Source organism: Python bivittatus, unplaced genomic scaffold (assembly GCF_059951505.1).
Source record: "Python bivittatus isolate LINGU-HERP-01145 unplaced genomic scaffold, Pbiv_v1 ctg000430_np1212, whole genome shotgun sequence".
Classification (NCBI taxonomy): domain Eukaryota; kingdom Metazoa; phylum Chordata; class Lepidosauria; order Squamata; family Pythonidae; genus Python; species Python bivittatus.
In genome coordinates this window covers 2031598-2044255 of record NW_028277071.1, presented here as the reverse complement: position 1 = coordinate 2044255, position 12658 = coordinate 2031598, and the positions used below count along the sequence as shown (strand labels likewise).

Genomic DNA, 12658 nt, shown 5'->3' with positions numbered 1-12658 from the left:
CCCCACTTATCAAATTAACACTGTTTATTCCTTTCTTCAAGTGCCTAGAGACTCTGATGCAACTATTAGAAAGGCCATTTATCACCTCCAAGCCAGATCTGCATCGTAGATCCTACTTTATATGGTAAAATTTCACCTTCAAGTGTAGAAGTGATCAGTCAAATTAGTCCATGATGTTGAGGGACACTTGGATAATATAGGAATGTGTGAATTGATGTCTTAATAGGACACTGTCACAAAAAATGGTGATATTTATGGTCTTCCTACTACTGCCACAGACAGTATGCTTGCTCTCTAACATGAAATGCCATGTTGGTGAACCCCTTCCTATTCTTCACAAATACATTAAGTCAGGAAACTTCATCACTGGTGGCATTATGTCTCAGGTTTACATCCCTTCTGAGCAAATCACATTTATCAGGCATCCTTCTCAAGATCTGAACACTGAAGTCATGTAAGGAATTGCTGTTACTTAACAACGCCAAATGTTCAAGACCTTTTTGAGACTTGGTGAGGTCTAGGGGCAGAATCTTGCAATGAGTCTCCTTTTCTTCTCACCATGTCCTATGTCTTTAGTGTCTTTTAAAGTCAGCAGTCCTAATAAGCAGGAGTGAAAGTGGAACCTAACATCATGAAAAAATTCTTCGTATTGCAATTTGGGATACGTTTTACTGCTTTGAATGAAAATATTGATTCTTCCAATTGTTTCACATCATAAAATATACATTTGATGCCTCCCCCCTCATTTTGTGGGGCCCAAGTTACTTTCTTGCAAAGAGATCAAGAGGGACAGAAAGTTTATTTGAGAGTTTCATTTTCTGTTCTCTGCATCTTTCATTAAAATTATTTCCCCCCCTCAGCTTTTTTAACCACTGATGTTACCATTCAAAAAACATTAATTTCTAATGTCCCAACATGCTAAATAATTTGGGGATGAAAAGTAGAAAAAAACAAAGAGAAATAAAGTGGAGTGGCTGGAATCCTGAATATTAGCAGTCTGAACTGCAGCAAGCTAATTTAGAATAAGCTTATTTTTGTTTTAATTCACCAGATAGCTGTCAGTAGTAAGAGTCTGTCTGATCTGTTAAGTATAGTTTTATCTACAATTAATACATATTAACTGTACATCATAGATATTAATACAGTCTGCTGTGAACATTTTATCTCAACCTATAAGTTCATGTTTATTTCAGTCAAAGATCAGAATAAAACTTTTATCTCAACAGTTCTGATTACTGATACTTGGCTATAAAATGTGATTTGTTATAGAGTGAAAGCATTTCTTTCTCCTTCTTCTCCTTCTCCTTCTCCCTTTTTCAGTGCAAGGTAAATATAAATATATTATTTTATAATGTCATTTTGTCAATAGCAGATATATTTCCAGATAATTCATAATTCTCATCATAGGTTCCTGACTCATAACTACCAGCACATCCTGGCCTTGGCTTTTGCCATAAAGGAGATCAATGAACATCCCTCGATTTTACCGAATGACACCCTTGGCTTCCACATCTACGACAGCCATTTCAGTGCAAGCTGGACCCTTCATGCCTCGTTGGAACTTCTTTCCTTGCAAGGATTCATACCTAATTATAAGTGTGACATCCAGAAGAATTTGGTAGCAGTCATTGGGGGGCCAAGCGCTAACATTTTTCTGCACATGGCACTCATCCTCTGCTTGTACAAGATTCCACAGGTAAGATGATGTTCAGAAAGTGAGAGTGAAGTAAGTTCTCTTCATTTGCTTAGAAACAGTAATTAACCTGAAAGAGCTGCAGACAGTTTGACCTGCACATTGTACATTTAAATGTACACAGCACACTGAAACAGAGATATAATTTTGGAGATTTATCTGCTCTTTTCTTTCTTTTCTGTGAGATGGCATATGGATCTGCTGCAGTGGTGAATAACAAAATGCAGAGTGGTGTCTTTTATCAGATGTTCCCAAAGGGGGACTATCAATACAAAGGGATCCTTCAATTGCTGCTTCATTTTCATTGGATCTGGATTGGTGTGATTACTCTAGATGATGATAATACAGAAACCTTTGTGCAAAATGTGCTTCCCTCCTATTCCAAGAAAGGCATATGCTTTGAGTTTGTAAGAAAGTTGCCTCAGTTAACTTATCTTACTGGCTTCCACCAGATGATTGAAGAAGGTTTTGAAACTTTAAATATTCTTATGGAGAAAACTACCAATATTTTGTTCATCCATGGAGAAATTCATACTATAATGGTTTTGAGACTGCTGCTCCATCTCTCAACATTTGGAGATAGGCCAATAGAGATAAAGAATAAAGTCTGGATTATGACAGCTCAGATGGACTTCACATCATTACCCCTTCAAAGAAATTCAGGCATATATTTTCTCCATGGTGCTATGTCATTTGCAGTTCAATCAAAGGAAGTTCTTGGTTTCCAGCAGTTTGTTCAGATCAGAAACCCTGTCTCAGAACAAGAAGATGGGTTTATCAGGGCTTTCTGGGAGCAGGCATTTCTTTGTTCATTCCCTACCTCTGGAAAAGGCCAACAAAATGAGAAGATGTGCATGGGAAAAGAAAAGCTGGAATCTCTTCCTGAATCTGTTTATGAAATGAGCATGACTGGCCACAGCTACAGCATCTATAATGCTGTCTATACAGTGGCACATGCTTTACATGACATGCTTTCATCCACACTGCAAGACAGAACAATGATGGTTAAAGGCAGGAGGAAGAATCTGAATCAATATTCATGGCAGGTAATTACTTAGTTATTATCCTGCTAAATCAGAGCAGCTCACAATATTTTTGCAGGCAACCCCAAGTTTCTGAACTAGTAAAAGGCCCTTTCGTAAGGCTCATAACACGGGCTTTTCCCCCAGGCACTGGCCCAGAATACTGACTGAACCTGCCTTTAGGAACATATGATAGTGTATTGATTAGTCTTTGGTTGCCAAATTGTTTTGTTGTTTTGATATGTATTTTTAATGATTATTTTCAATTTGTTTCTATCCTGCCAACAGTTGAGGTGAGTTGGGTGGCCATACAAATTGAATGAATGAATGAATGAATGAATGAATGAATGAATGAAAATATTATATCTCTACGAAGATGAGTGTTTTGGTATCTAAGTCTTGTTTACATTTCATTGACTTCATGTTTCCTAGCTGTTAATACTAGCAAAGTCCTTTTCATCCATGATGAGAAGCAGCATAGCTGGTATACCTTTAGCACTTGCAATGTTTGGATATATTGTGGTGTATGCTTTCTATCACATGTACTTACCCACATTGTAAGCTAGAACAATGAAATAGTGAGATGATGGTTTTCTCAATCAGCATCTTTTGCAGGTATCCATTTGGTCTTCATCTAAATTTCTAATCATTGGAATGTGCCTTCAAATTCCAGATTAATTCTATGGGACTAGATGTTTGTCATTTGGTCTACATATCTTGCCATCTGTTTTGGTTGGCTTTTTCATTGGTGTTTTCTGATTTTTTTTCTGTGTTTTAATTTTGGGGATGACATATTGCTTATTGTAATGTAATTGGCATTGTACCTTGGCTATTTTATTGTTCTGACTACACAACCACCAAGAATTCCTTGACTATGGTGCCCCCATATTTGAAACAATTGAATTATACAAGCAATATGAAGAAAGGTATATAGTTCACATGTTCAGTGGATTTTGTTCATGTGTAATCTTAAATAAGGCATGCCTCTTGAAATGAATGGAACTTAACAGAGCATCTAACTCAGGTCCTATGGATTTCAGTGCTTCAGCTTAATTAACCTGATTTTTTAAAATCTTTATGCCTTTTAACATTTTAATTTATTTTATTTTATTTACTGATTTAGCTCCATCACTTTCTGAGAGGCATCTCATTTAACAACAGCGCTGCAGAAAAAGTTTCCTTTGACCAAAATGGTGAAATCGTGGCTGGATTTGATATTATCAATTGGATCACATTCCCAAATCAGTCCTTCCAAAGAATCAAAGTTGGAAAAATAGATCCCAAAGCTCCATCAGACCAAATGTTCTCTATTTGTGAAGATGCTCTTATATGGCCCAATGGGTTTAACCAGGAAAAATCTGGGCACAAGATATGTTATGGACAACATTTTACAATATTTAAAACATGCTGTTGAGACATGGAAATAGACTTTTTTTCATGGCTTGGATTTAAGAAAAAGAAATAAATGTTTTCCAAGAAATAGACAAGAAGGTTTCTCTGAATTGAAACCAGACCAGGGGAGTGCAAAAAAATCTAAAAGCAAATTCAACATTCAGAAATTCAGTGATGATAGCTTTTTGCTAATGCAGTAGCAATAGCAAGTTTCCTTTTCTTTTTGTAATATGGTCCAAATTTTTAAGGCTGATTCAGATGTCTTGGATCAACATTAGAACTGCAACTCTATTATGTATCTGACTGTGTATTTTTATTTGGTAGAGAGCTATGACAGAATAAAAGTGCAACTCTCCTAGAGTAGACAAACCATTCCTTAGTTGGGGAGTCAGGTGAATATGTCGAGTAGGGCTGTGCATGTCTTGAAAATGATTACAAAGTGCTTTGAACATGCAGGAGCAAAAGTGCAGGAGACAAATATATATACATATATATATATATATATATCAGCTTTAATGAGTGAACTCATTTAACCCACACTGTCTTTAATCAACTGGTGTGTGTGTTAACCAGTTGATTAAAGACAGTGTGGCTTAAATGAGTTCACTCATTAAAGCTGCCATGTCTTTTTCCATTCTTATAAGTAAGCCTAGAAAAAAAATGTGGCTTCTTTAAGATGATGTGCTAGTCCTATTCCCATGTATTTCAGCACATGTAAAGAGCTTTCTGAAAATTTCAAGAGCCTCATCTCAAAACTTTCAATTTTTGCAGGACTGCAAAGGTTTGGAAATCGTTCCAACAACACAACTTCAGAAATAAAAGTCTTGGTTGATAAATATATATTTTTATCTGAGTAATTTTAGCTGAGTTAGTACAGCATGAATTAGGGAAGTATGAAAAATAGAGTAAATTTGCAGAAGACAATGAAAAGAGAACACAAAAATATAAGGATGCCCTTTATCATCATAGAAGAGTAACCAATAAAGGCAATAGTCTCTTTGTCTATAACTAGTCCCACCTAGTAGAATATTTCTATGTTTGACAAAAGTCCTACTTCCTGGGGTCACATTTATTTAATGACTCAAGATATTTCTAAAATCAAAGAGCATAATTATAGAGATGGTTGTGGAAATCCATTCAATATCAAAATCCAGAGAAAGTGGAACTTGGTCAACATCAACCCATCAGCCATAGAATTTGTAGATACCTCTTTCAAAACTTAAGCCATGAATGATTTTTAAATAAATAAAACACACCATCTTGTTCATTTATGGACAGGCACTACCCCTTTCTGTGTGTAATGAGAATTGTTATCCAGGTTCTGTCAAGAGAAAGAAGGAAGGCAAACCATTTTGCTGCTATGATTGTTTTCCATGTCCAGAAGGCCAGATTTCAAACCAAACAGGTATGGATGTCAGAGAACATAGCAATTGAATCTTGATAACCTTGAGATTCTTATCATAAATTTAAAGTTAACTTTCAATATGTGTGGATTTTCTGGGAGTAGTTTAGACAGTGCAGTTAAGTTATTCAGTTAAGTCAGAGCTTAGGCTATGGCTAAATTATTCAATATAGCATTTGTGTCAAAGGCTCAGCAGACAATCAGCTGGTAACCCATTTTCAAGGTGGCTGAACAATACCGGATATCTACACAACTTCCCGCTTTCATGTACTCTGTATTCTGGAGAATCTTCTTTTAGCTGCTTAAAAGACTTGTCCGTTCTCTCTCCTTTATGAAACCTCTTTACATATTGATTTCCCATAACCTTTTAGGAGGTTGAACTGTTTTATTTGTGCATAGGAGCACCCCTGAGAGTGGGAACCTGACCAATGATTAGTGAAGCAGGTTTTATAAGTATAACAGAAAGGAGATTTATTTACAGGAAATATGTTACAGGGAAAGACCTAGCACCTAGCCAACCACATCCTAAGAGGAGAAGAATCAAGCAGCAAGTGCTCTGTGCCCGTGCCAGGAAAGAAAGGCAGAAGGTAGTGACCGCTGACTAGCCATTTCATATATTCATATATCAGAAGCAGAGTTGCAGATGGTGCTGAATCAGGAATAAAGCAAATCAGAATCATCCATTTCACCTGTTGTGGGATTAAAAAAAATATACCAAATGGCCACAATACATGGGAATTTGCAGAGTCAATGCATAGATCTCTTTAAAAAGAAAAGAACAACAAAATAACAGAAAAAATAATCCAAGCATGAATGAAAACAACTGGCCTGAGGATATAAATGGAGTACTGAAGTGAGAGAGCTTCTGTATATAATCATACATTCCTGCCAAAGCTTGTAAATCATGCATCCATTTGATATTTTAAGAATATAATAGTATGACAAGGCTTATAGAGGTTTTGTTCAGAACATTCATACAAATTTGAGCATTGTTTGCAGAAACCTTAGAAACCTCAATGACTTGTTTGGCTGCTTTTTCAGATATGGATATCTGTTTCCAGTGTCCAGAAGATCAGTATTTGAATCCTGAACACAGTTTATGCATTCCAAAAACAACGAGCTTCTTGTCTTACGGAGAACCTTTAGGGAGCGGTCTGGTCATTCTTGCTTCTTCCTTTTCTCTCATAACAGTAATAGTGCTTTGGATTTTCCTTAAGCACCAGGACACTCCCATAGTCAAAGCCAACAACCAGAACCTCAGCTACATTCTCCTTGTTGCCCTCTTGCTCTCATTCCTTTGTGTTTTCCTATTCCTTGGCCAGCCTAAAAAGATAACGTGCCTCCTTCGACAAACTGCCTTTGGCATCATTTTTTCTGTGGCAGTTTCTTCAGTGCTAGCAAAAACCATCCTTGTGGTTCTGGCCTTCATGGCGACCAAGCCAGGATCTGGGGTGAGGAAATGGCTGGGAAAAAGGATGGTCACCTCCATTATTGTTTGTTGCTCATTTATTCAAGTTACCATTTGTATTATATGGCTGTCAATATCTCCCCCTTTCCCAGATTTTGACATGCAGACAATGGCTACAGAAATTGTCCTGGGCTGCAATGAAGGATCTGTCTTCATGTTCTATTGTGTCTTGGGCTTTATGGGCTCCTTGGCAGTTATGAGCTTTACAGTGGCGTTCCTAGCAAGAAAGCTGCCTGACAGTTTTAATGAAGCCAAATTTATCACTTTCAGCATGTTAGTCTTTTGCAGTGTTTGGTTGTCCTTTATTCCCACTTACTTGAGTACAAAGGGGAAATATATGGTAGCTGTGGAGATCTTCTCCATCATAGCATCCAGTTTTGGGTTACTGGGCTGTATTTTTTTCCCCAAATGCTATATTATTTTGATTAGGCCTGAAGTAAATAACAAAACTCTTCTAAGAAGAGGAAAGAACTGAAAAAGTATATGAGGAACTTGAACTTAAAGGACACACTTATGCAAGATCTGGAGAATCGAAAAGTTCTACCACTGAGACTTTTAGATAAAGTCTAAAATTCAGTCACATATTTTGCTTTTTATGTTATTGACAGAAGATGGTAGACATCTGGATTTAAGAAGAAAAGCTATCTCATCTATGTAGAAATATGGAGATGTCAATGAGGTTCTTCATATTATGTATGTGATCTATCACTAAGTTATTATCCTTTTGTAACTACTCTGCTGATTTCTCCTGAACTCTCTCTCCATAGATAATACTATAATAGTTGTTGTTATTGCCTTACACACCCACATTGATTTTTTTTTCACTTAAGTAATCAAGGAAATACTTATTCTGCATACTCTGGATGCTTACTTCTGAAGCTTTGCAAAAGAATTATTTCACAGACCCCAGAAAAAAGACAATATTCCTGAATCTTCTTTCTACTCAGCAAACCAAAAGCCTTTTCAATAAGGTGTTTGGAGCACACCCTTTCAGAGTGAATGAAAAGCAATGGTTTTGGAACAGAATTACCAATATATCCTGGCTTTGGCATTTGCTGTAAAATAAATAAATGAAAACCCACATATTTTGCCAAATATCACTCTGGGCTTCCAGATCTACAAAAGTCATTTGAGTGCAAGCTGGACTTACCTTGCTTCAATATAACTTCTCTCCACAAGTGGGATAGCAGGAATAATGCAGTTGCAGTCATTGGGTGACCTAACTCAAACACCTGCTTGCATATGGCCCCCATCCTAGGTTTATACAAGATTCCATAGGAAGGTTCTTTCTAGGTTTCCCTGGGCTTTCTCAGTGCACAGCTTTGCTCCCTCACTAATGGTATTTCACTACTTCTAAAAATTTAATTTTTAATGTTCTGTGTTCATGATTCTCTTTCTCTCCTTTCTCATGCATTGTTGATTATGCATTGCTATTTATACATTACACTTTAGCAGTTGCATTGTGGATTTTTGTTTTGCTATAATTTTAGATTGCTATTAGATTCTTTTTTTAAAAAATGGTTGCTTTCATTTTCTAAATATAGAAAATGGAAATAATGTATTTATTTCGGTATATTAGGTGGAAAAGTAGGATATACATTTCTGGAATTCATTAAAAACATAATTAAATAAACCATGTTTCATCACAAGATTGCCATCTGAGCTTTATCTGGGTGCACATTAGTATGAAGTGGACATTTGACTAGGGTTAATATGTTCTGAATACAAGGAGTGATCTAAAACAGCAGGATAATCTAGAAGGCAGAGTACAGTTCCACCTTGATCTAGTCAAGCAGTGTTTTGTAAGTAGGATTTTTTTTTTTGTCCCAAATGTAGGTTCTGTGGTGGTGGGTTGAGGGCTGGAAAGCTATCCTCAGAATTTTTTATCCTGTCAGGTAGAAATTATATATATATGGAGTTCTTGGGGTTCTCTGAGCTTGGTTCTTTTCTTGCAAACGTTTCATTACCCGGCTAGGTAACAACATCAGTGCTAAAATGGGATAGGGTTTGCTTTCTATTTATATACTGTGGCATGCCTTGCCAGTGCTGGTGTGTGTGTGTGTGTGTGTGTGTGTGTGTGTGTATGATCAATGAGTTCCAAGTGGAAATCCAGAAATATCAGTTGGAGATGTGGGGAAAAATCAGCCACCTCATAAATAAGCCACAGCTTCTGCGTGTAAATGTCTGTGGTGTGGGGGAAGAAGGAGGAGGAGGAGGAGGAGGAGGGGAGGGGAGGGGAGGGGAGGGGGACTGCAGATACCAGAGAATGATGACAAAGAGAAGCCTACAGAGGAAGTGCTGGAAATTATGCTTATCAAGGCCTGTAGAAACAGACTCCCCCACCCATCTATGCTGCCTGGTTGGGACCTGGCTCTTATATCAGGCTCTCAATAGAGCTGGTTCCTCTATTGGCATTTATTATGTGAGGAAAGGAAGGCACCAAAGCCTTCACAAGTAGGGACTTGCCTGTTTGCTGGGGCTGGGACGCCCAGTGAGTCTGCTGTGTGAAGGAGGATAATAAGCCTCAAACTGCTGCCATTTATTTACCTTGGTTTGACATTTTATTTTGAGAATTTTTAAGATCTTGGATTGGGCTGCTGACACTCGAAAGAGACTGTCTTTGTCTATTTCAAACCCCTGACTTTGAATGTTTAAGGATCTGGAACAATAAAATGCAGCAGGTTTTCTATATTGTTGGAGTCATGCCTTTGTTTGCTGTTACCTACAAGTCAGCTCCCTGCCTCTCTGTATACTAGCGATTTTGCCACAGATGTGTACCACTGGAAGATCTGAAGGACCAGGCTTGTAACAGATCATCATGGAGAAATTCTCTCTCTGTAGCCGCTAAGAGTCAACACTGAATTGACAGTACATCATCATCGTTATTAGTCTTAAATGCTAGAGACTATCAACTGTCAAAACTAGCTTCAGTTCTAGTATTATACTTTGTTGAGTTTCTGAGGAGTTTCAACCAGGTTGGCGCTCATTTTTTGGCAATATATAGGGACTTGCAGTTAGTGGGTGAGTCTGAAGTGAAACGGTCGCTTGCAAGCCAAAGATTCTGAGGATTGTATAACTATAGACACTGTCCCCTTCACCTGAGAGACAGGTGTGGGACTCAGAAAGGGAAATACTTTCTTTGTCTCTAGATACTCTTGGCTGGAGATCCTCAAAGAAATAAGGGTATTATATAAGTAGGCCTAAGTTTCAGGCCCTCTGCTGCAAACACTTGAGTGAGTGGGAACCAATAAGAGAAAGTTGGCATGAAAAACCATAGAGAGACACACTGAGATTTTGCATTTCTTCTCACTGCAATCTTTGTTCCACTTCTTGGCTCCTCTGTCCTCTAAATACATATGCTTTTCCTTCCTCAGAGAAATGATTTAAAGACTACCACTTTATGATGTCAGGTAATGAATCATAACATCTAACAAAATCTGAATTCAAGAGACTTCCTACCTACCCTTCTATACTTTAAATTTTCTTGCTTTCCTATGTTGCTTTCAAGAGCATTTTTTTTCGTTTTCTGCACTTCTGTGAAATTGTTGAATCAAACCAGGAATGATTACCTACCCTGTAATTATGAATTGTGAATTGGCCTCCAGTGATTTGGGGCTATGAAGAGCTCAGTGGCTGTTAATGACACTACAGATCAAAGGAAAGAAGGCTTAAATATCCCCTGGGCACTTCAGAAATAGGGATGCTACAGAGAGAGACTGTATTAACGGCTAGTAAGAGATGGTTTGCCTGATGCTTCCTGGGCTTAGGGTACCTCAACGTTAATGGGCCAGATGGACAAATGCTCTTTTACAGGCAGATTTTCAGTCATTATGATAACATTCAGATTATTGGTATTAGTGCCTCTTCCTAAGAGTGTCAGTAGGGTTCCAGTGTCAAAATGCCCCAGGACCCAGCCCATTAGTATCCTTCATAAATATTATCAGCCAGGAGACCAGATCATTGGTGGCATCCTCTCCCAGACCTTCCCTTTTTTTGACATAACGGAATTCAAAAGACACCCATTCCAGGACATACTTTCAGACCACTTGTAAGTAGCTGCGTATTTTACAATTACACGAAACTTTTTTCCCGTTTCCTTTTTTAAAAATATATTCCAATCCTTCACTACTCATATGCTTATTATGCCTTATCAACATATGAGAGAAGAACTTCTCCTTATGAAAGGTTCTGCAATTCCAAAGAGAATACAGTAATTTTCCAATTTTTTTCCAGATTACTGACTCAGACCTACCAACACATTTTAGCCTTGGCATTTGCTGTGAAAGAGATTAATGAAAGACCCCTCATCTTACCCAACATCACCCTAGGCTTCAACATCTATAATGACTATTTTAGTCCAAGATATACTTACGCAGCTACAATGGAACTCCTCTCTAATCCAGATGGTAGATTCATCCCTAACTACAAATGTAGTCTCCAGAATAATCTGATAGCAGTTATAGGAGGACCAAGTTCTGTTGCTTTTCTTGATATGGCCACCATCCTGACTCACTACAAGTTTGTCCAGGTAAGTACTTTGGTGAAAATGCAGGGCTAGTTTTTAAGTCTGTTAATCCTAGTAATCTATCATTACTTTTATTGTACATTTTGGAGACATAAAATACCATTATTGGATGATCTCACTTGAAGGTCTAAATGTAGCAAGGATACTAATAAAAAAAAAAAAAAAGAGTCACAATTCCCAGTGGACCTAACTATTTACATTTCCCATTTCTTTGTTTCATTTAGGTTGCATATAGCTCTACTCTAGAAACCAAGGCCCAAACCCAATCTGGGTTCTTTTACTGGATGCTCCCAAATGCAATCCATCAGTACAAAGGACTTCTCCAGCTCTTTCTGCATTTTGGTTGGACCTGGATTGGGGTATTTTACCTTGATATCGGCAACACAGCAGAGATTTTGTGGAGGATTGTTTTCCCCACGTTTTCCAAAAAAGGTGTCTGTTTTGAATTTATAGAAAAAATACCAGGTGGATTTCTCACTCAGGACGAAAAAACTATTCGCAAATCATATGCAACTTTCAACACTGTCTTCAATAGTACAACTAATATAGTGCTGCTGCATGGCGAATTTCAGAGTATGTTAAATTTAAGGTTTTTACTCAACGCCTTGGAATTTAATAATGTGGATTATGATACAAAAGTCTGGGTTATGACAGCAGATGTAGATTTCTCATCGGTTCACTTCCAAAGGAGTTGGGATGTTAATTTCATTCATGGAACTCTGTCCCTTTCAGTACAATCAATGGAGGTATTAGGATTCCAACATTTTGTTCAGATGAGAAATCCCGCTTTGGATAAAGGAGACAGTTTTTTAACCCAATTCTGGCAACAGACATTTAATTGTTTGCTCCCAACCTCTCCTCTTGATGAAGAGGATGAGAATATCTGCACTGGGGAGGAGAAACTAGAGACTCTCCCTATGACTGTCTTTGAAATGAGCATGACTGCCCACAGCTACAGTATTTATAATGCTGTCTATGCAATCGCGCATGCTTTGCGTGTTCTGTACTCTTTCCAAGGCCAGCAAAGGTCAGGAAGGAGACAGAAATTCCTTCGTCAAATGTCATGGAAGGTGAGCAGACTATTTAGAACATCTCACCAGGTACTGTGCATTGATTCAGCTGCAAAGTTGTCTCTCAGCCTTTTCTTCCTTAAGCC

The 12658-nt window shown here is 37.8% G+C and overlaps 1 protein-coding gene across 1 annotated transcript; it reads left to right on the top strand.

Moving 5' to 3' along the window:
• Nucleotides 1-242: 242 nt before the first annotated feature.
• Nucleotides 243-7452, top strand: LOC103065027 (vomeronasal type-2 receptor 26-like). The gene is made up of 6 exons (XM_088144085.1): nucleotides 243-454; nucleotides 1522-1696; nucleotides 1879-2739; nucleotides 3839-4068; nucleotides 5388-5512; nucleotides 6551-7452. The coding sequence occupies exons 1-6, from the start codon at nucleotides 243-245 to the stop codon at nucleotides 7450-7452; spliced, it is 2505 nt and encodes an 834-aa protein (XP_088000211.1).
• Nucleotides 7453-12658: the final 5206 nt, after the last annotated feature.